The 19,342-nt window shown below is 47.0% G+C and overlaps 8 protein-coding genes across 9 annotated transcripts; 3 read left to right on the top strand and 5 right to left on the bottom strand.

Moving 5' to 3' along the window:
- Positions 1 to 1,066: 1,066 nt before the first annotated feature.
- LOC9660169 (serine/threonine-protein kinase SRPK) lies at positions 1,067 to 3,245 on the bottom strand. The gene is made up of 5 exons (XM_002979223.2): positions 2,961 to 3,245; positions 1,894 to 2,760; positions 1,791 to 1,838; positions 1,358 to 1,727; positions 1,067 to 1,286 (listed from the first exon to the last, which is right to left on the bottom strand). The coding sequence occupies exons 1-5, from the start codon at positions 3,243 to 3,245 to the stop codon at positions 1,141 to 1,143; spliced, it is 1,716 nt and encodes a 571-aa protein (XP_002979269.2). The 3' UTR covers positions 1,067 to 1,140.
- A 59-nt stretch (positions 3,246 to 3,304) lies between these two features.
- On the bottom strand, positions 3,305 to 4,312 carry LOC9660718 (catechol O-methyltransferase). The gene is made up of 2 exons (XM_002979224.2): positions 3,768 to 4,312; positions 3,305 to 3,684 (listed from the first exon to the last, which is right to left on the bottom strand). Exons 1-2 carry the CDS (start codon positions 4,168 to 4,170, stop codon positions 3,344 to 3,346), a joined length of 744 nt encoding a protein of 247 aa, XP_002979270.2. The 5' UTR covers positions 4,171 to 4,312; the 3' UTR covers positions 3,305 to 3,343.
- A 142-nt stretch (positions 4,313 to 4,454) lies between these two features.
- LOC9660719 (stomatal closure-related actin-binding protein 1) lies at positions 4,455 to 6,844 on the bottom strand. Its single transcript, XM_024684235.1, has 12 exons — positions 6,451 to 6,844; positions 6,254 to 6,382; positions 6,096 to 6,188; positions 5,886 to 6,029; positions 5,762 to 5,830; positions 5,606 to 5,689; positions 5,373 to 5,547; positions 5,193 to 5,312; positions 5,085 to 5,143; positions 4,894 to 5,028; positions 4,684 to 4,833; positions 4,455 to 4,632 (listed from the first exon to the last, which is right to left on the bottom strand). Exons 1-12 carry the CDS (start codon positions 6,676 to 6,678, stop codon positions 4,588 to 4,590), a joined length of 1,431 nt encoding a protein of 476 aa, XP_024540003.1. The 5' UTR covers positions 6,679 to 6,844; the 3' UTR covers positions 4,455 to 4,587.
- Positions 6,845 to 7,436: 592 nt separating this feature from the next.
- On the top strand, positions 7,437 to 10,136 carry LOC9660720 (peptidyl-prolyl cis-trans isomerase FKBP62). The gene is made up of 13 exons (XM_002979087.2): positions 7,437 to 7,824; positions 7,890 to 7,976; positions 8,052 to 8,312; positions 8,369 to 8,449; positions 8,522 to 8,602; positions 8,667 to 8,861; positions 8,916 to 9,002; positions 9,062 to 9,237; positions 9,282 to 9,404; positions 9,456 to 9,602; positions 9,651 to 9,778; positions 9,848 to 9,980; positions 10,034 to 10,136. Exons 1-13 carry the CDS (start codon positions 7,647 to 7,649, stop codon positions 10,058 to 10,060), a joined length of 1,704 nt encoding a protein of 567 aa, XP_002979133.2. The 5' UTR covers positions 7,437 to 7,646; the 3' UTR covers positions 10,061 to 10,136.
- Positions 10,120 to 10,873, top strand: LOC112349586. The gene is made up of 2 exons (XM_024684238.1): positions 10,120 to 10,417; positions 10,484 to 10,873. The coding sequence occupies exons 1-2, from the start codon at positions 10,151 to 10,153 to the stop codon at positions 10,691 to 10,693; spliced, it is 477 nt and encodes a 158-aa protein (XP_024540006.1). The 5' UTR covers positions 10,120 to 10,150; the 3' UTR covers positions 10,694 to 10,873.
- Positions 10,419 to 11,707, bottom strand: LOC112349585 (probable tyrosine-protein phosphatase DG1060). 2 transcript variants are annotated; one of them, XM_024684237.1, is made up of 5 exons: positions 11,551 to 11,707; positions 11,292 to 11,451; positions 11,117 to 11,233; positions 10,890 to 11,054; positions 10,419 to 10,827 (listed from the first exon to the last, which is right to left on the bottom strand). In XM_024684237.1, the coding sequence occupies exons 1-5, from the start codon at positions 11,595 to 11,597 to the stop codon at positions 10,759 to 10,761; spliced, it is 558 nt and encodes a 185-aa protein (XP_024540005.1). In that variant the 5' UTR covers positions 11,598 to 11,707; the 3' UTR covers positions 10,419 to 10,758. The 2 variants fall into 2 exon arrangements, with proteins under 2 accessions (XP_024540005.1, XP_024540004.1); XM_024684236.1 differs by having other exon boundaries at positions 11,521 to 11,707.
- Positions 11,573 to 14,006, bottom strand: LOC9660170 (histone-lysine N-methyltransferase 2C). The gene is made up of 11 exons (XM_024684234.1): positions 13,972 to 14,006; positions 13,493 to 13,922; positions 13,232 to 13,427; positions 13,130 to 13,179; positions 12,982 to 13,074; positions 12,843 to 12,931; positions 12,711 to 12,789; positions 12,577 to 12,659; positions 12,441 to 12,519; positions 11,858 to 12,384; positions 11,573 to 11,800 (listed from the first exon to the last, which is right to left on the bottom strand). The coding sequence occupies exons 1-11, from the start codon at positions 14,001 to 14,003 to the stop codon at positions 11,671 to 11,673; spliced, it is 1,788 nt and encodes a 595-aa protein (XP_024540002.1). The 5' UTR covers positions 14,004 to 14,006; the 3' UTR covers positions 11,573 to 11,670.
- A 1,689-nt stretch (positions 14,007 to 15,695) lies between these two features.
- LOC112349548 (putative pentatricopeptide repeat-containing protein At1g69350, mitochondrial) lies at positions 15,696 to 19,253 on the top strand. The gene is made up of 2 exons (XM_024684137.1): positions 15,696 to 15,779; positions 15,845 to 19,253. Exon 2 carries the CDS (start codon positions 15,888 to 15,890, stop codon positions 19,251 to 19,253), a length of 3,366 nt encoding a protein of 1,121 aa, XP_024539905.1. The 5' UTR covers positions 15,696 to 15,779; positions 15,845 to 15,887.
- Positions 19,254 to 19,342: the final 89 nt, after the last annotated feature.

A 19,342-nucleotide genomic window follows, 5' to 3' on the forward strand; every position in this document is an offset into this window, starting at 1 on the left:
TTAGTGCACACTTCTCTAGGATGTATGTTCTTAGTCTCCATTGACCACTACTCTGCATAAAAGACTGCAAGAAAAGTCCCAAAGCATGGTGAATGAGTGTCTTTGCTATAAACTTGCCAGTTTTCAACTTTGTGTTTATCATTCACGTAGTTGTGGGATAGGTCAGCCAGCACAATATTGTTGAGAGGTGTATGTAAAATCCCACCTCCCACTCATGCTTCTAAGCTGGCATTGGGGTTTCAGCCACCCCAATGTTCATCAACTCCCATTTTCCTGTGGAGACTGCAACAAGGAGGGGAGATCCAAAGCCATCTTTGGTCTTCCTCATTTTTTTCTTGATGTATTTGTCAGACTGTTGAAAAGCACTACTACTGTTTTTTTCTTCTGTCCTTGTTTTTTTTTTTTTTGCCTTGACAGCAACCCCAGAAAGCATTTCTCCAATCTCCTCTGAATTTGAAATTCCATGGGAAACTTGTGTTTGCCATTGTTCATGTTGTTGTTGAAAGCCTTCACCAAACACGCCTCCCCGATCAGCCGTACGCACTCACATATGGTCGCGACCAAGATCTTCTTGGCATCTAATCAAACTCCACAATGGCCGCCTCCACTCTATGCAATCCACACAAGCATCTGCTCGATCACCTCCACTGCCTCGTCCAGCTTCCCAGCCTTGCAAATCTCCGCTATGGAAAGGCTGGATGTCACAGCGTGTGGACCGTGCGACGAACCCGGATGGTGCAGAGCTGCACAACGCTCTTGCGGATTGCCCGAATCACACTAGCAAAATCGACCATTCGCCGCTTACCTTAGGAGATGAAACCAAGAATGTTTAAATTGTAGCATATTCCCTATCGAATAATTCATACGAATATAGAATATGCTTACCAATATAGAATATGAGTATGGAATATTCTAGCTCCTGCTTAGAACCTCGAGAGCTTGGAGAAGCTAAACTTGAATGGGTTCCAAAGGAGACCAATCTTCAAGAGATTCCATCCACCAAGTATCTGCCATAGCCACTACCCATGAATCCTCGTGGAGAAATCCAGAGTGAAGAAGAAACACAAGAGCGGGATAGCAAGCCAAGTTACATGAGCAAGCCGGTGAATTCCAGCGAACTTTGGTACCACCCGAGCATCATCAGCTGAGCCACAGCAAGCACAGATCAATCCCAGAGAAAGGAGCAAAGAAAATTGAAGTAAACCGAGGCTTGCTTGCTTGCTCGCTCGCTTGCAATCGCTCCAGAGCGACAACGTAGAGGAATCGCTGCGTTGTCGCTTGCCAAGCTTCTAAGCAGTAGTGTTGCAAGCCTTCAACCCCCTGCTATGCTTTAGAAAACTTAGAGGCAGCAGTATACCTTTGGCGCTCGTCAGCTTCGAGGGTGGTGCTGGTGCCAAGGCAGCAGCGTCGTCGCTCTTGCTCAGCGTTTGCTCGCTCGAGAGAAGTTTGGCCTCCTCCTCCGCGATGATTGCTGGCGATGGAGTCACGAGCAGCGGCCCCGAGTTGAGCCACGAGTGCTGCAGCGCCTGTGCGGCGGTGAGGCGCTTCTCCGGGACGAACTCCAGGATCGGGCACAGGAAGCTCGACAGATCTTGTGCGTCAACTTCGGAGAAGTCGTATTTCTCCACCAGCACTCTCTTGAGGGGCCAGAATCGCAGCTTCCGGATGTGCCTCAGATCACCGTGACGGTTGAAATAGTCGTGTGAGTACCGTCCGCCTAGAGCAACCTGTGTGATTTACAAACGACTAAGAACCTTGGAACCTTGAAACTAGCAACGAAAAAAACTCACCTTCCTTGGCATCCGGCCCAAAAGCTCCATGGTAAGAGCGAGGTGGTCCTGAAAATGTAATGACTGGTGGTACACGAAGGGACAAACCAGCAAAAGCTTTTACCTCGTCTCTGTCGTAATCTTCTCCGGTGTGTGGATCGAAAAGAACGTCTCCGGTGGCAAGCTCAAAAACCACGCACGCCAATGACCACATATCCGCGGGAGTGGAATACTTGGAGCCGACAAGAACTTCCGGGCACCGGTACTGCCGCGTCTGGATGTCTGCAGTGAACTGCTTGTACGTCCAGCAAGCGTTCCCCAAGTCCACAATCTTACACCGCAGGTCTACGTCGTGGGAGGTCTTGCAATTGGAGGCGACCGGTGGAGGCTTCTTTACTTCGCAAATCAGCTTCTCCACATCGGACGGAGCATCCTCGAGGCAACTCTTGTCCAGGCCGATGTTCTTCCACGCATCTTGGAACGCTTCGATCTCTGCTTTGCCAGGCTCTCGATCCTTCATACTTTTATTCGTAGCAATGCCGTCAAACTCGTCGCCACCTTCCTTGCCAGTAGCGTCGGTGTTCTCCTCGGCTCTAGACTTCTTCTTGTGATCGAAGACCCTTGCTTTCGGCAGAGGCATCGTAAGTAGAATGTTCTCGGGCTTGAGATCGGTGTGTATGATCGACAGCTCCCTGTGGAGATAATCCAGCCCCACGAGTACCTGTGCCGAGATCTCACGGACCACTTGCAGAGGCAGTCCCCGGCAGTTGTGACGCTTGATGAGAGTGAGAAGGTTGTCCCCCAGGAGCTCAAACACCAAGCACACATGCTGCCCGTTTGGACCAGTGTGCCTGAAGTGGTCCAGCAGCTTGACAACACACTTTTTGTTTTCGGGATCTCCTTTGCTGATTTGTGTGAGAATTGTGATCTCGTCCATTGCGGCCTCTGTGTAGTGCTGTGCACTCTTTTGGATCTTGAGTGCTATATTTTTCTGGAAGAAGGAAAAAATCAAACTGAAGTCACTGGAACCAGCTACCTATAGAAAGGGAAAAAATCACTGAATCAAATCAAGAAATCTTCGTCCTATGCTTGAAAAAATTCTAGAAAGAAAAAAATCACTGAAGCAAAGCAAGAAATCGTCGTCCTATTGAAAACCACTAAGAAATGCTAGAAATATCCTAGAAAACTCACATTTTCATTGTGCCGATCGCTGGAGAGCCAAACGGTAGAGAAATGCCCCCATCCGAGCTTCTTGCGCACCAAATACCGGCCATCCTTGTACAAATCCCCTACACACACTGGATGATACCCTCCCGGCCGATAATCCTCACTGGATTCTTCATCGTCGTTCTTAAAAACCACTTCCTCCTCCTCTCGATTTAATAGGAGGCTTTCCTCCTCCTCCTCTTCCATGGCCGCTGCCGATCGCGCTCCTCCTCCTTCCTCCTCATCCACGGCGCCATCGGGCCTCGCCATTCCAGAACGCAGCGCATGGAGGGAAATCCAAAATAAAACCCTACCATAAATCTAGGGCACAGGTGGAAAGGACACGTCTTTTAAGAGCGCTGGTTCTCTTACACGCAAGTAGAAACCGTGACAATGTCGGAGATCCAGCCAATGTACTCGAATTTGCAGCGGTGCTCCACGGTGTGGAGCTCCTGCGCGTTCTTCTTGAGGTATCGCCAGAAGCTGGGCGATCCAGGGAAGCCCATATTGTCCGCCACGATTACGCTGCCACTCTTGAGCAGCCCCTCTTCCTTGAGCTGGAGATAATCCTTGAGATAGACGTTCTTGTTGTGATCGATGAAGACCAGATCGATGGCGCTCAGCTGGAGCTCGTCGCGGATGATCGATTTGAGCTCCGCAAGGCAACTCTCGAGCGTGCCCTCGAGAACGCGGACCCTATCAGACAGACCTGCGAGAGATAATCAGGGCCGTTAGCTTCAAAATCGTGATCCAACGGTGAAGGACACACGAGGAAGAACACGAGCTACTCACCTGCAATCTCCACCATTTTCCTCGCGATCTGGACGTTCTGGGGATTCATCTCAATGCTGATCAGCAGCCCATTTGGATCTTTCATCCGCGACGCGATTCTCACTGCCGAGTAGCCGCAGTAAGCACCCAGCTCCAGCGCGAGCCGGGGATTGGAGCGCTCCACAACCGAGTCGAGAATGGGGCCTTTGTCGTCGCCGATGTTCATGAACCACGTCCCCTTGGATGCGGTGTAGCGATCGATTACATCCAGCACGGATTTGGGATTCCCTGGCTCGGCCTCTGCGACTACGTGCTCGAGGAGCCGCTGCTCTCGCCCATCGCCCACCTGGCCCCGGAAGAAGGTACTCGGGCTCGTCATCGCCCGGAGGAAGGATAGCGTCTTGGACACGGATGGAGGAAGCATTCCTTCTTTCCTTTCTAGCTCTGCCAAAGGAGAGAGATCTTCGATCGATCGATCGATCTATCTATGGATCTATGGAATCGATAAGAAGCAAACTAAGAATCAAGGTCTCTCTTTTCTCTTGGGATTTTTTAGTGGTTTGTGCAAACGGTGATGGAATTAATGAGCCAGGGTCGGTTGGTCACGTTTTCGACCGAAAGCGTACCCGGAATCTCGAGAGAATCTCTCGTTCATTTATGATGGGAGAAAGATAGATCCGTCCTTCCTAACAATCCAAGGAAAATTCAAGCTTTGATCGATCATTTTATATATACTGTTTGAGATGGGTGTCGTGAATCCCACGAAAGATAATCTCTATACGATGATCCTGTACAGCTCAAGCGAGAATTTTCTTTTCTTTTTTCTCTCTTTTCACTTCGTTTATGTGCCTATAGGTGATCGATCGTCTGGGCCGGCTAGCATCACCTGCGAATGAGAAGAAAACTTTAGGAGCACACCAACAACAAGAATTCTTACATTGCAATCAAACGCAAATCTTCGTGCCAGCATGATCGCAGCGTTTCGCTCGCGCTCGGACTCAAATCCAAGCATGTAAGTCAGGCCTCGCTTCACAAGCCAAAACATGGCGAGAGGAGCGGCCTGTCCGCCGCCTCTTGCTCCGCAAAGCTGCAAAATGGAAGCTTTCGATCAGTATCCTCGTTTGTCCTCAAAGAGTTCAAAGCTTACCTGCATGCCGGCGGCGTATTTCTCTTTGATCTTCGTTGTCAGTCCTTTACGGAGCTTCATACGGAGTCTTCCAATCTCCAAAGCATGCAACGCTTGCTTTTCTACGTACTCGCCATTCTGCTGTACAATAACTACCTGCGAAAAACGAAAAGCTTGGTTGTTTCTTCAAAAGAGATCTTGTCATCACTAACATTAAACTCTGTACCGCCCTTCTTTGCCAACGCTTCAACGTAGTTCCCCAACCCAGGCGCTGGAAAAGAAAGGGATATGTTATCCTTGAATGGGAATAAGCTACGAACCTGGATCAACAGGGCCAGTTGTCGATAAGAATTCTTTCGCTCCACCTGGTAGAGTAATATCCACTCGCAAAATTCTTCCAGCATCAAACGGGTCCGGAGCGTATTGTGACTTCACAGCACCTGGTGTTCACTTGTCAGTCACAGGTAGAAATTGCGTAACACGTCTAGAGATTTCTTTACCCGATATGAGTTCCTTTTTACCCCCGTCAGCTGAGATCCGATGCCATTGGAATTTGCAGAAGGATAGATCGGGTGCTTGCTCGTCTACAGGCGATAAGCTTAGCAAAGATCCCAGACATTCAGTACCATCGACACGATAAACTCTCGCATTAGCTCCGTGTTTTGCAATATCCAACTGCAGACATACATATCACAGGTAAGTGGAGCTCATAAACTTGAAAGAGACTCGTCACCTCTTTTCTTAGTTGCAGAACCTCCGCTGACTTCACGTCAAATTGTTGTTGGATAGCTTGAAGTTTGTAGTCCATGTCCATGACCTGCACAACCTCCAGTTATGTGACAAGCCAACTAGAAATGGAAACTAATGCAAAAAGAAGGAAAGAGAGAACCTTGCTAGGCTCGTGCAGCATTTTTATTCTTCGAGCTTCTTGAACTTCGCGCCTCATTGCCTCGAGTTCCTGGCAGTGAAAGTTCCTGCTTGAGTTCCTCGAAAGCTGATATATGCTTACTTACAGCTCTTTCGGAATCACTGTAGCTACGCCTCTGTTGCTCAGTAATCAACGCCTCGACTCTCAAAACTGAAGCCTTCGCCTTCTCAATCTCTGCCTGTGCCACGGAGCGAGCTTCTTCCACCATCCTCTTAGCTTCACCTGAAGCCTACAAAAAACAACACATTAGAAAGACGAAACCGAGAGATAAAATATTGTCCGGATCGTTGCAAACCTGCTTGAAAAGAGTAGCCATTTTCCGGAGCTCAATCTTTTCCTGGGACATTTCAATCTCTCGTTGCACGAGCTGAATGCCCAAAGCCTCCACCTATGAAGATCTTCCTTGTGAGAAAAGGAAAGAAACAAACATAAGAATCACGCATTGCTTCAGACCAGAGTCACGGATTCCTCGACATCATCTCTGTTTCGGCCAGCTACACGGCCTCCAAGCGCATCCAAAACGTGTCTTAGCTTAGTGATAAGCTCTTGCCTCTCGAGCATGAGGGCGCTCTGGAGCTTCTCCTGTGATACATGAAGAACATAAGAAGATGGAGAGAGAGAGAAAAGAGAAGGAGATTTATTTCACTCACATCTTCGGCGAGTTTTGCCGCGGCAGCGTGGGCAGCTTCCTGTCCTCGCTCGAATTTACTCGCCAGGTCACGAACAGACAATCGCTTCTGCTGCGCGACGAGGTCAGCAGCCTCCTTGGCCAGAATTTCACGCTTGGAAGGCGATGGTTGATCTTCCTCATCGCTTCCCAGCGCTAGAAACACGCTCGGCACCAATTTGATGTCTGCTTCCACACCCAGCGGCATCATCTCATGCCCGATCGATTGGATTCATGCGAATTGGAAGAAATTCGTCCTAGGGCATGATCCCGCTGCGCGCATTGGCAGCGAGAGCCCCGAGAATCCAGTTACCTGGGATTGCCGAGCTCTAGAGATGCAAATCGAGCGCCAGCATCTCCAGACCACAGAACCAGAGAAGAAGAACACAAAATAGAGGAACTCCAAACAAAATGAAAAGGAAATAAAGCTTCCCGATCTTGACCGTCCATCGCAGCACTGTATCTGCACCGTCCAGCTGGACAGTCATCCAACGGCTGTCACGCACGTGTCGCGTAAAGAGCAATCCGACGGCTGGGCGCCGCTCATCATGATGTAAGGTCGAAGCTATGTGGTCACATTCTCGCCTAACACCACGATATAGAAATTTTTGGAATGATGATTCGAAGCAACGAGAAACCATGTTGATTCTATCATACCTCCCTTTCATTTCTTAAAGACAAGGTTTGATAGACCATGAGGTGTAGCCCACATTCTTTCGTTTCCCAGAAGAAGAAATCGCGAATGGCAGACAAGCAGGTCCTGGGTTCAACTCCTCTAGGGCTTGTAATGAAAAAGCTCTACCAAATTTGTCAACTTTTAAAAGGTTAGAGATAAGTAGAGAGTGGGCCCCACTTTATCCATACTCGGTCACCACATGCGTGACCGGACACGTGTCTCGGCAACCGGCTGGTGATTTTGCGAAGAACACGAAATGCGAAAATAACTATAAGTAAAGAAGGCGAGAGAGATTGCGTCTCTCGTCGGCATTTTCTCGAGCTTGGCTAGGGTTTGCGGCGCGCGCGTCGTGTGCTCTTGGCGGCAATCGATTTCTTGTCGCGATTCCTGGGAAGGAAATCGCTGTAGCATAGGAGGAGGAGCGGCAAAACGTCGTCAGCTGGATCGATCTCGCTTGGTCTTGTTGCGATCGCACAGTGGCCGTCTTTCTCTAGGGTTTTGGAATGGGAGGCGAGGATAATCTCGATGCCGCGCCTGTCATGCCGCCGAATTTCGGCGCTGCGTCGATCGATGCGCACAAGGAAGGCCAGGAGAGGGAGATCGGCAAGCACGGATTGAAGAAGCTCCTTGTCAAGGCCGGGGAAGGATGGGAGAGGCCGAGCACTGGGGACGAGGTCAAAGGTATGGAATGCTCGTGGTTAGAGAGATTGGCACTAATGAGAAGAAAATGTGTGTTTTCTTTGTAGTTCACTACACTGGCATGCTTCTCGATGGAACCGAATTTGATTCCAGTAGAGATCGAGGAGAGCCTTTCTCATTCAAGCTTGGTGTTGGTAACCATCACGTCTTTTCGATCGTTTTGCCTACCTTGATACCTCATTTTTCACGTTTTATCTTTGTTTGCGCAGGTCAAGTTATCAAGGGATGGGACCATGGCATTTCTACAATGAGGAAAGGAGAGAGTGCTACATTTACAATTCCGCCAGAGCTTGCCTACGGAGAAGCTGGCGCTGGCCCGTCGATTCCCGGCAATGCAACGCTCAAGTTCGATGTGGAGCTGCTCTCGTGGGACAGCATCAAGGAAATTTGCAAGGACGGAGGCATTTTAAAGAAGATTGTGGCCGAGGGTCGCAACTGGGCGACTCCCAAGGATGACGACGAAGTTCTGGGTGAGTTTTTGATATTTAAAAGCTATAGTGAAACGACTTTTGATTGTTGCTGGCAGTGAGATTTGAGGCGAAGCTGGAAGATGGAACTGTCGTGGCAACAACGCCACTGGCTGGAGTTGAATTTCGCGTCACAGATGGTGAGCTCCCACCGTTTACCTTTATACCATCCAATCATCTACAGCTTATTTACAGTGTATGCTCTGTTGCAGGATACCTTTGCCCCGCTATCAGCAAGGCTGTGAGAACCATGAAAAGGGAGGAGAAAGTTATTCTCACGGTAAAGTCGCAATGTAAGAATGAGCAGAATGAAAATTCCAGCATCTCGTTGTCTAACGTTGTAGCTATAACTGATAGATGGATTTGGAGAAGCTGGGAAGAAGGCACACGGTAATGAATGTGCTATTCCGCCAAACGCGAGTTTGATTATCAGCTTAGAGCTTTTGTCGTGGAGAGTCGTAGACTATATCACACCGGATAGGAAGGTTGTCAAGAAAATTCTCAAGCAGGGTGAGGGTTACGAAATGCCTAACGATGGATCACTTGTTAAAGGTAAGAAAGGTCGATTATCGTCTTTTAGTGTTGCTATGTTTATAAATCTTGCAGTCAAGTACGTGGGAAAGCTTGCAAATGGGAGGGTGTTTGACGAGAGAGGCCTAGCTGGTGAACTGTTCGAATTCAGAGTTGATGAAGGTAATATTGCAAGTTTTTCTCCGTGAAACAGATTCTAAACTCTACCTTTGTGTGTGAAGAACAAGTGATATCTGGATTGGATAAAGCTGTTTCTAAAATGAAGAAGGGAGAGGTTTCCCTTATTACCATTGATCCTGAGTATGGCTATGGTAATTCTGTCACTCGTGGAAGTTTGAGCCTTATACCTGCGAATTCAACGCTTACCTACGAACTGGAGCTGGATTCTTTCGTAAAGGTGGGGAACTCTACATTTACTCACAATGATAATGCTTGGTACAGGAAAAGGATCCATGGGATATGGATACAGGGGAAAAGCTGAAAGCTGCCGGTCAGAAGAAAGAAGACGGGAATGCTCTTTTTAAAGCCGGTAAATATCAGCGCGCCTCAAGCAAGTATGAAAAGGTATTGTTTCACGAAAGCTAAGCGATGAGCTGACCCCTCGTCTTTCCGCAGGCCATAAAGTACATCCAGCACGATAACTCCTTCAGTGAGGAGGAAAAAAAAGTCGTAAAGAAACTCAGGGCCAGCAGCAATCTGAACAATGCGGCGTGTAAGCTAAAGCTGAAGGAATACCAGGAAGCAGCAAAACTATGCACAACGGTACATTTAATTTTGCAGGTATTTGGTTGAAGGCTTTCTTCCTCCCAGGTTTTGCAAGTGGAGTCCCAGAATGTGAAGGCTTTGTATCGGAGAGCACAGGCTTACGTTGAAACTTTGGACTTGGATCTGGCCGAGTGGGATCTAAGGAAAGCGTTGGAGCTTGATCCCAATAACAGGTAACTCTGCCTAGTCCTCTATCAACGTGCTTCACATTTTCTCCTTGTTTTTTTCTTTTTGCGGGGCAGGGAGGTGAAGGTCGAACTAACAAGGCTAAAACAAAAGGTTTGCGAGTACAACAAGATACAGGCGAAGATGTACGGAAACATGTTTGCTCGTTTAAGCAAGAAGGTGGAAGATAGAGGAACGGAGGTACAAGAGGTAAGCGAGCTTTCGAAGTTGCAAATGGCTTTAGCTGACATAGTGCTGTGCAGCCGGAGCGCATGGTAACGGAGAATTAGAGCCTGATCCCTCGTGATCCGCAATTTTGAGGTTAGCTTGGTTGTTTTAACCGAAGCGCAAAGAAGTTTTGTTTCTGAGAAGCCAAGGAAATGAGTCGACAACCATTGGTGGAAGTAGAGCTGTTTATCGATGGTAAAGGGCCGGAGCATGTTTTCAAGGCCCCGCTTGGGGGCTGGGATCAGAACCGGCTCGACTTGGAACAGATCATGATCGACTACAAGCTGCGAGCAATCTATGCCTACTCGCTGAGTAGTGGGCGAGGCCAGCGGCTGCGCTACAATCCCAGGAATGGCCTCTCGATGCTTCCTTACTCCGGCAAGAGCGATAGCGTCATTCGACTCGATGGCGATCCAAAGGTTCGAAAGTTCTCCATTTTATTTTTCCGAAAGTTCTACCTCGAATGGATTTCTATGATTTTGCAGAGGTCGCGGCTGGTGCCAGTGATAAAAATTGGTGTCGGAATCGGCTTCATCGTCGCGATGGTAACTTGCATCTTTGTGGATTTTAGTAGGGACTGGATCCAGGCTCTACGCAACGCAAGCGCTGGGAGGATGATGCTGGTGGTTTGTTTCGTCACCATGATCATCCTCCAGATCTCGAGGCAGGCCAGGTCTCACAAGAAGAGGCTCTAAGATCTGGAAGTGATAGACAAGTAAAAAGCTTGAGAAGTTTTACTCTTTTACGCATCACTCCTCTTTTACGCATCACTCTCTTCGTCTGGGAGGTAAGTCAAGCGAAAGATGGGATGGTTGACAGTTCGAACGCCCTGTAAAAGAGTTTCTTGATGGGTAAATAAAGTCCTCTTTTTTTTACGTGAGTAGAACTTACTTGCCAGAGCCATTGTGGAATCCTTGGAGGAATGAGTATGCTCCCTTGAAAGGACTCCACAAACTGGGACTCCTCTCGAGAAATCTCTCCGGTTCTCTGGAATCGACAAAACTCCGCCGTCGATGTCGATAAGTTCCAGCACTGGAGCTTTCTCAGACACATTACCTGATCCACAGAAAATCACCACCTCGTGAAAAAAATAAAACGAAGTAAAAACTGTTACTTACCACAAGGCCGGTGACATGAGCTCCATCCAAGCAGTGCAAGTAAGCCGGCAAATTCTCCACGGAGATTATCTTGTGAAGGATTTCCACAACTTGGTTGTGGGAGAGTGTCACGACATCCTGCCAAAGTAAAGAGAATTTCAGAAGAATTTACTCGCGAACGATCAAAACAATAGACCTGGAATTTGTCCACATGAAAGTGCTGCAGATGGATCCCTTGGTCTTGACAAAAGCTCCTGAGATCTTTGTTGGGTTGAGCCTCCGGAGTGAGCGATACTATCGTCTTCAAGTGTAGCCGCTTCAAGAATCTAAAGTTCTTCATCGTTGGGTAAGCCCCCCTGTGCAAGAAAGAAGAAAATTCTCTAGAGTTAGTACTCCTCTAGAAAGGAGAAAGATCAAAAGCCTACCTGTACAGCGATTCTTCCACAATCGCATACCTGAATGGAGGAATGAGCTGCGTCTGGAAGCTCTTGGCTGTCTCCATACCCTCTCAAACAGTAGCCTACAAACCTATACCTTCTAAAGACGAAAAAACAAAGTTGTCTAGCTTGCCTTGTCTACCTCTCTCTCTTTCCCAAAAGCCGAACTTTTTCCTTGCCGTATTTGAGAGTCTTCTTGTCACCGTTGTCAAAATTTACTGTGAACTGCGATCTGCGTTGCTGCACGTGAGTTATCGTTCCCTTCAACCTGAACACGAGAGTGGTTATAGTTAGTGTTCTTGATATATGAAACTTTCCCGCTCACCATGTTTTATCAGACGATCGGCAGACTTCCACTCTCTTCGTCACTGCGTCCGAGCCAAGCCGGTGAAGAATAGATGTGTCGTCTTCATCCGATTCTACTGCGTCCGCGACCTCCTCCTCCTGTGAGCTCGCTGGCCTTTTCCTTTTGCTTCTCTGTCCCCGAGCTGTGTTGGAGGCTTCCACAACTTCGGTGCCCGACGGCTTTTTTATCTTGAGCTTGAGCGTCTTTCTCTCGGTTTCCGGGGGCTCAACGTTGTCACTCCTGGATCTTTTCTTGGATGAGTCGGCGGCTTCTTCACTCGACTTTCCTCTTGTTTTCGAGCTGCTATTCACTTTAAACACCCATTTCCCTTCCTTTCTGGCGGGTGCTGAAGCTGGTGCTTGCTCGTCGTCTGAGGACGGACAGAGTCTAGCCATCTCGGATTCCGAAGGAAGACCAGCCGAAGCACGCAAGCTTTTAATCTGATCCCGATCTGCCTCGTCTTTCCGTTTCCATAATTCAACCACTGCTTCCTCAACACTCGTCGCCTAAGGCGCGAAAACATGTTTGTGCAGCGAAATAGCAAGATGGCAGTATAAATTACCTGAAAGCATTCTCCACGACAGGCAGCACATGTGAAACGCAAATTTTGTATCGTTTGAAACTCCTGATATTTTTCATCGCTACAAGTAACAAACTAGGAAGTTAATGCGCGCTAAACCAGTTGATAAAAACATTACCTGATGCCTTCACAGACACAGTGAACCCAATGTTCACAACCATCACATAAAACCATGGGCGTCGGCTCTGATTCTCTGTACACCTGATAAGACAAAGCATGAAAATATTGTCTTATGATTGACAATGACAATACCTTCATGCAGATTGGACAGTATTTATCTTTCACAAACAGTCGTCCGCAAGCATCGCAAAACAGATACGAGTGGAACCACCTGTGAAAAGAAAGAATCATAAAGAACTTATGCTAAGGACACGAAGTACGTACCTTGAACTAGAACCCCCTCCAGGAACACGAGTACCACAGCTATGGCACTGCGAGTGTTTTGGACAAAGAAATGGTCCTTTTGCCGGAGCCTGTGAAACCCAAACCGTCATAAAAGTTCGACGAAGTAATAAGTCTCTACCTTAGCACCACTTTGCTTGCAGTTATTGTGGTGAGCTTCATCGCATCTTTTGCAAAACAAGAGCCTGTTGGGATCACCCGTAACTTTGCAATCCTACATCAATTATGCTCAGATAAAACGATGTCAACCTGACAAGAAAAAAACTCACTTCACACGTCCGGCAATGCAAACAGCGCCAAGAAGCCCAGTTGAATAAATCTACATCGACCATTCGAAGTAAATGACCATCCTCTATCAAAACACAACTCACCTCGATTTCCTGCCCAGTCTTTCAAACATTTGCGGTGGAATCGTCGGTCACATCCCTGGCAAGTTAGCATCCTTTCCTGCTTCTTACTCTCGGCTTCTGCCTGTTGACACAGCCCGCAGAATATCTCCTCGGGAGGAGCAACGCTTTCTTCCGGCTGAGAAGGCGTACTCACTTCCCCTCCTCCATCATCTGGTGTCTAAGAAACCAAGAGAAAAAATTCCATCGCTTACAAACAAAAGGACGAAGATCGAAGCGAGGTACCTGATAGTCTGGTTGATTGTCCTCCGCTGGCACGCTTTGTTCTTCCATCTCCGGCTCTGGCTCTGGTTGCTCTGGTTGCTCTGGCTCCTCCTCTTGCTCGGGTTCGTGATCGGCCTCAGGTTCTGGCACTGACTCTAGAATTTTTTCTTCTTCCTGTGCTTGGAGCTCTTGAGGATCTTGAGGAGCGCCTCCATCTTCCTCGGCCGCTGCCGCTGCCACCGACGTGGATGGTTTCTTCTTTTTCTTCTTTGAGGACTCCTTGGACTGCCGCGGCACGAGAACCTCAACCGTGTCCTCGCCAGTCGTGATCATCAGTGGAGACTTCGCCAGGAGCTTCTGGAGAGCCGCCGCATTGCGTAAGAAGGCGTCCTTGCCGCCGAGCTTGCGCAGCGGCCCTGACGATCCGAGCGCGCAGTTGCAAATCTTCCGGCTGCCAAGACAACCTCGATCTAGATCGGGAGAGTGAGAGAATCGCTTACCATGTGAGAGGACATGCCACATGAAACGCCATCGCCTCCAGCTTCTTCCAGCCCTAAATTATAAGAGCTATTTACACTTAATTATTTTAAATGGAAATTTAATTTATGTAATGTTTGTATTTTGCATCAAGCATAAATTTAATTTATAAACTCATTTATAATAAATATTATTAAGTTTTGTAATTTAAGTGTATTTATAAATTTAAAAAAATAAGATTAAAATCATAATAATAATAAGAATATTTTAGATAACTTGTAAAGAATTTATTAAAACTACAAAAAGCTTTTACTTATAACTAAGTGAATTATATATTAAATGATGTATATCTTGTACTCAAAATAAAGATCTTAATAAAATATCTTCATAATTTAAATGTTTATTTTCCTTTAAAATAATAAAATAATAACTTTATATTTTTGATGGGAATAATGAGAAGGGTATTAATAAATAAAAGATGCTGGATCATGAAACATTTTGATTATGAATATTTATATTTTCTTTAGATTTTTAATGTTTTACATACATGAATTAAAATGTTTATACTTAAGTATAATTTTGCTAATTTTCTAATTGAGATCAAATAATATATATGTAATGTTATGAATAAAATCTTTATATTTTTCTCATAACATTTTCACCATTATGGAAAAGTATATATTTAATATTATAAAGAAAATAAAAGTAACAATAGTATGTTAATGTAATTTTATTGTTACCCTTTATCATTTTTACTAATTAAAAACTATTAGTTTATGAGTTTTACAACTGTTTATTTTATTAATGCTATATTATATACTTCAATGTATCAATTACTATTTTAATTAAATTTATGTTATTGTTTCTAAAGTACAAATGGCAACAACTTTAAAAGAAGATTATGTCCCCTTCATGATTAATATTATTACAAGAATAAAATTCTAAAAACTCAAATTTAGATAATCCAAAAGCCATGTTTTCCCGAGCTGGGAGGCCCTTGGACATCCTACACTACTCTCAGCTGGGACAACAAGTATGCTGGTGTGGATGTCCTCTTGGCAAAGGTTGCTAAAAACCCTACAATCTTCTTCTATCTTCACTGGAAAATGCTGATGCTGATCTTATCATATAGGTGTTTTTGGGAGGAAATCAGAACTGGCTTGCGGCTTACAAGGACCGTGCTGATGATTTCGTGTGCTCGGCCATGCCTGGACGAGCCAGGCTCACACCAGGTCCATCAAAATCAAAACTATCTACAATGGCAATTTGATGAGAATCGTATGTATCATAACAGGGGGGCTATTCTACCAAGGCGCAAACAATCTCCAATACGCTACGAGCAACGCATTTCTGCTCATCACATATGCAGGATACCTGAGCAGCGCTAAACAAAGTGTCAGGTGCGGAGGAGGTAGCAATTTCAAGCCAAATGAGCTGATCACTTTTGCAAAAAGACAGGTATAGTGTGTCTCTCAAAATTGTTCCATGCTATGCAGGTTTATTTATATCATTATTATCGTTGCTATCATGAACACACAGATAGATTACATCCTAGGCAACAATCCGCGGAAAATGTCCTACATGGTTAATCTTGCAAAATTAATCCAATAGCTAGAATTGTTTTAGGCTTCTAGTTATAATGGTTGAGATTTTAAGATTTTAAATTTGGATATTCGAGAGTCATTTATCTATTTAAAACTAAATGCTTGGAATTATAAGAACCCTAGTTTAGCCATGGTGGATGGAGAGGAGGGATTCCAGGCTCGTCTACCAGGCGCTCGTGGACGAGGGCGTCAAGCCGAGCATTGGCGTTCTTCTCGCAGCGATCAAGGTATGTAAGAATTCACGGGATTTACAAACCGGGAGGAGGATTCACGGGGATGTGATCAACAACAGGGAATTCTCGTCTCACCGCTTCGTGGCAAGCGCATTGGTGGACATGTATGCGAAATGCGGCCGACTGGGGGATGCCAGGAGGGTGTTCGAGAGCATGAGCTCTCACGACTTGGTGTCGTGGAATTGCATGATCCAAGGCTATGCTCAGAGAGGGGAGATGGATTTAGCACTGGAACTCTACGATCGGATGCAAAGGCAGGGCTGCGATCCAAACCGAGGGACACTGCTCGCTGCTCTCAAGGCATCCGTGAGCCTGGCTGAGAGAGAAGAAGAAGTAGAAGAAGAAAGCTCGAAAGTTTCTAGACGTACGAAGCGTGGACAGTGCTTGGAAAGAGGCCGAGAGATACACTCTCACGCTGTGAAGACTGGCAACGAGCTCGATCCTTTCGTGGCCAACACTTTGGTGGCCATGTACGCGAAGTGTGGAAGCATGGAAGAGGCTCGCGAGATTTTCGACAAGATGAGGCAGCGGGACGTGGTGTCCTGGAACTGCTTGGTGATGGGATACGCGAAGAACGAGCAAGGCGAGATGGCTCTGGAACTCTTCTCGCGGATGGAAGAACAAGGCTGCCAAGCAAACGCTGTGACTTTTCTCGGTGCTCTCAAGGCTTGCGTGAGCTTGGCTGAGAAAGAGCAAGGCACGCTCGTCCAGGGAAGGGTGATAAAGTGCGAGTGCCTTGAGCGAGGGAGAAGGATCCACTCCCGAGCTGCAGAAACTTTGGGACCGGATCTCTTCGTGGCGAATGCTCTTATCGATTTCTACTCGAGGTGTGGAAGCTTAGACGAAGCACGCAGTGTTTTCGAGATCTTGGACAGGCGCCGAGACGTGGTCTCATGGAATTCCATCATCCAGGGGTGTACTCAATCTGGAGAGGGAGATCTGGCTCTAAGTTTCTATCGAGCTATGAAAGGTGACGGCTTCCAGCCGAACAGGGTGACGGTTCTTGCCGCGTTGAAAGCTTGTGTGAGCTCGGCTGAAAAAGAAGAAGATGGAGATCCGGAAAGCAGAGTTCCATCGGCAAAGTTAGCTCGAATCCAAAAGCGTTTGGAGCAAGGCCGAGAGATTCACTTCGAAGCAGCCAAGCTTGGACTGGACTCCGACGTTTTTGTGGCCAGCGCGCTCGTCGACATGTATGCCAAGTTCGGGAGCTTGCCGGAAGCTCGCAAAATTTTCGAGAGCATGAAGAAGCGGAGCGTAGTTCCCTGGACCGCCATTATCATGGCCTATGCTCAAAACGGCGATGGAGAGATGGCTTTGCGACTCTACTCACGCATGCAAGACGAAGGCTGTGCTCCAAACCGGGTCACCGTTCTCGCTGCTGTCAAGGCTTGCGTGACTCTGTCGGAGAAAGAGCCCGCCATGAAAGAGCTCTCGCTGGGAAAAGGAAGAGCTATACACCGGCAGGCCGTGGAAATGGGAGTGGACTCGGAGCTGTTCGTCGCCAACGCTCTCATCGACATGTACTCGAGGTGTGGCAGCATGGCGGACGCGTCTCAAGTTTTCCACGGCATGAAGGCTCGAGATATCGTCTCCTGGAACTCCATCATCCAAGGATTTGCACAGCGGGAAGGAGGAGATCCAGAGACGGCCTTGAAACTCTACGCGAGAATGCTGGACGAAGGGAAGTGCTCGCCAAACCAAGTGACAACTCTCGCAGCACTGAGAGCCTGTGTGATTCTCTCCGGGCGGGAAGACGCACGAAAGCTAGCCGATGTCGGTGTGAAAGTCAAGAGCTTGGAAAGAGCTCGAGGCATTCATGGCGGAGTTCTCGGGAAACCCGAGACTTTGGTGGCCAACAGTTTGATCGACGTTTACTCGAAGTGTGGCAGCATGAGCGATGCACGCCAAGTCTTCGATGGTATGGAGGAGAAGCAACGTAGCACAGTTTCGTGGACGGCCATTATCATGGGCTACGCGGAGAATGGCGATGGCGAAGAAGCTCTGGAGCTGTTCGAGCGTATGATGAAGGAAGGGAGCTTTGCTCCGAGTGAAGTAACTCTTCTCGGTGCCTTGAAGGCTTGCTCAAGCCTTGCAGAAAAGGAAGAGGCGATTTACGTCCAAGGCAAGGCTGTGAAAGCTCGTAGCTTGGAACGGGGAAGATATCTTCACTCTCAAGCGATCAAGCTTTGGAACAGGGACGAAGAGCTCAACGTGTTCTTAGCCAATGCTTTGATCGACATGTATGCAAAGTGTGGAGAAATGGTGGAAGCCCAACAAGTCTTTGACGAACTGGACCATCGGAAGAGCGTGGTTTCATGGAACTCGATGATCCAAGGCTATGCTTACGCTGGAAATGGTGCTAAGGCTTTGGAACTGTTTGATCAGATGGATGTATTCCAAAGAGATGGAGTAACTTATCTCGCAGCTCTCAAGGCTTGTGCGAGCATTGGAAGAAAGAGTCTTGGAAAAGGACGAGTCATACACGAAGAATTTATAGGAATGGACAATATCAATGACAATAGAATAGATGTATTGCTGGCTAACTCGCTTATAGACATGTACGCGAAGTGTGGAAGCCTGGATGAATCCTGGATGGTTTTCGAGAGGATTCATCCAAAACAACGAACAATCTCTTCGTGGAACTCTATCATTCTTGCTCATGCTGAGAGTGGCGAGGAAGAACAGGCTATGGAGCTCTACTCGCAGATGAAAGACTTGGAAAACTTCCAGCCGGATGCGGTAACTTATTTTGTGGTGCTCAAGGCCTGTGGGAACTTAGCAGCGCTTGAGACTGGCAAGAAGATCTGCAACGAGATTCGAGAAGTTCCAGGGAAACTCCAAGATCAAGTGATGCTCGCAAACTCTATCGTCAGGTTCTTCGCGAAATGTGGATGCATGGACGAAGCCGAGCGAGTTTTTCACTCGATTTCCAGGAAAAACATTGGCTCCTGGAGTGCTCTCATCGCCGGCTATAGCTTCCATGGTGACACTGATCGAGTGTTTGAGCTCCTGGAAACGATGATCCAGGAAAAAAATCCTCGGCTCCTACCAAATGAGATGATCTTTCTTTCAGTGCTCAATGCTTGCAGCCATGCTGGGCTCGTCGAGAAAGGCTTGGAGCTCTTTGATGTAATGCGCTACACGTATGGGATCCCAGCAGGGATCCACCACTACGCTTGCATGGTGGATCTTTTAGCTCGAGCAAACAAGCTTGATGAAGCTTTGGCGATGGTGGAAGGCATGCCTGTGGAGGCCGACGCAGTGGTGTGGACATCGCTGCTGGCTGGAGCCACGAAGTGGAAGAATGCAAGGATTGGATGCATTGCATTTGAGAAAGGATTGGAACTAGGTTCTGGCAAAGATCGTGTAGCAAATTTGATTCTCATGTCTAATCTTTATGCAAGCCTTGGAATGTTTGAGGAGGTGATAAAGATCCAAGACATGAAAGAACAATTACATAATTCATAAAAATAAAATTTTAATTAAAACATTTTTATAACTACTTTTTTCTATTGTTTAATATTATTAGATGAAATATGGAGTTTAAATACTTTTTA

The sequence above is a fragment of the Selaginella moellendorffii genome, unplaced genomic scaffold (assembly GCF_000143415.4).
Source record: "Selaginella moellendorffii unplaced genomic scaffold, v1.0 SELMOscaffold_40, whole genome shotgun sequence".
Lineage (NCBI taxonomy): Eukaryota > Viridiplantae > Streptophyta > Lycopodiopsida > Selaginellales > Selaginellaceae > Selaginella > Selaginella moellendorffii.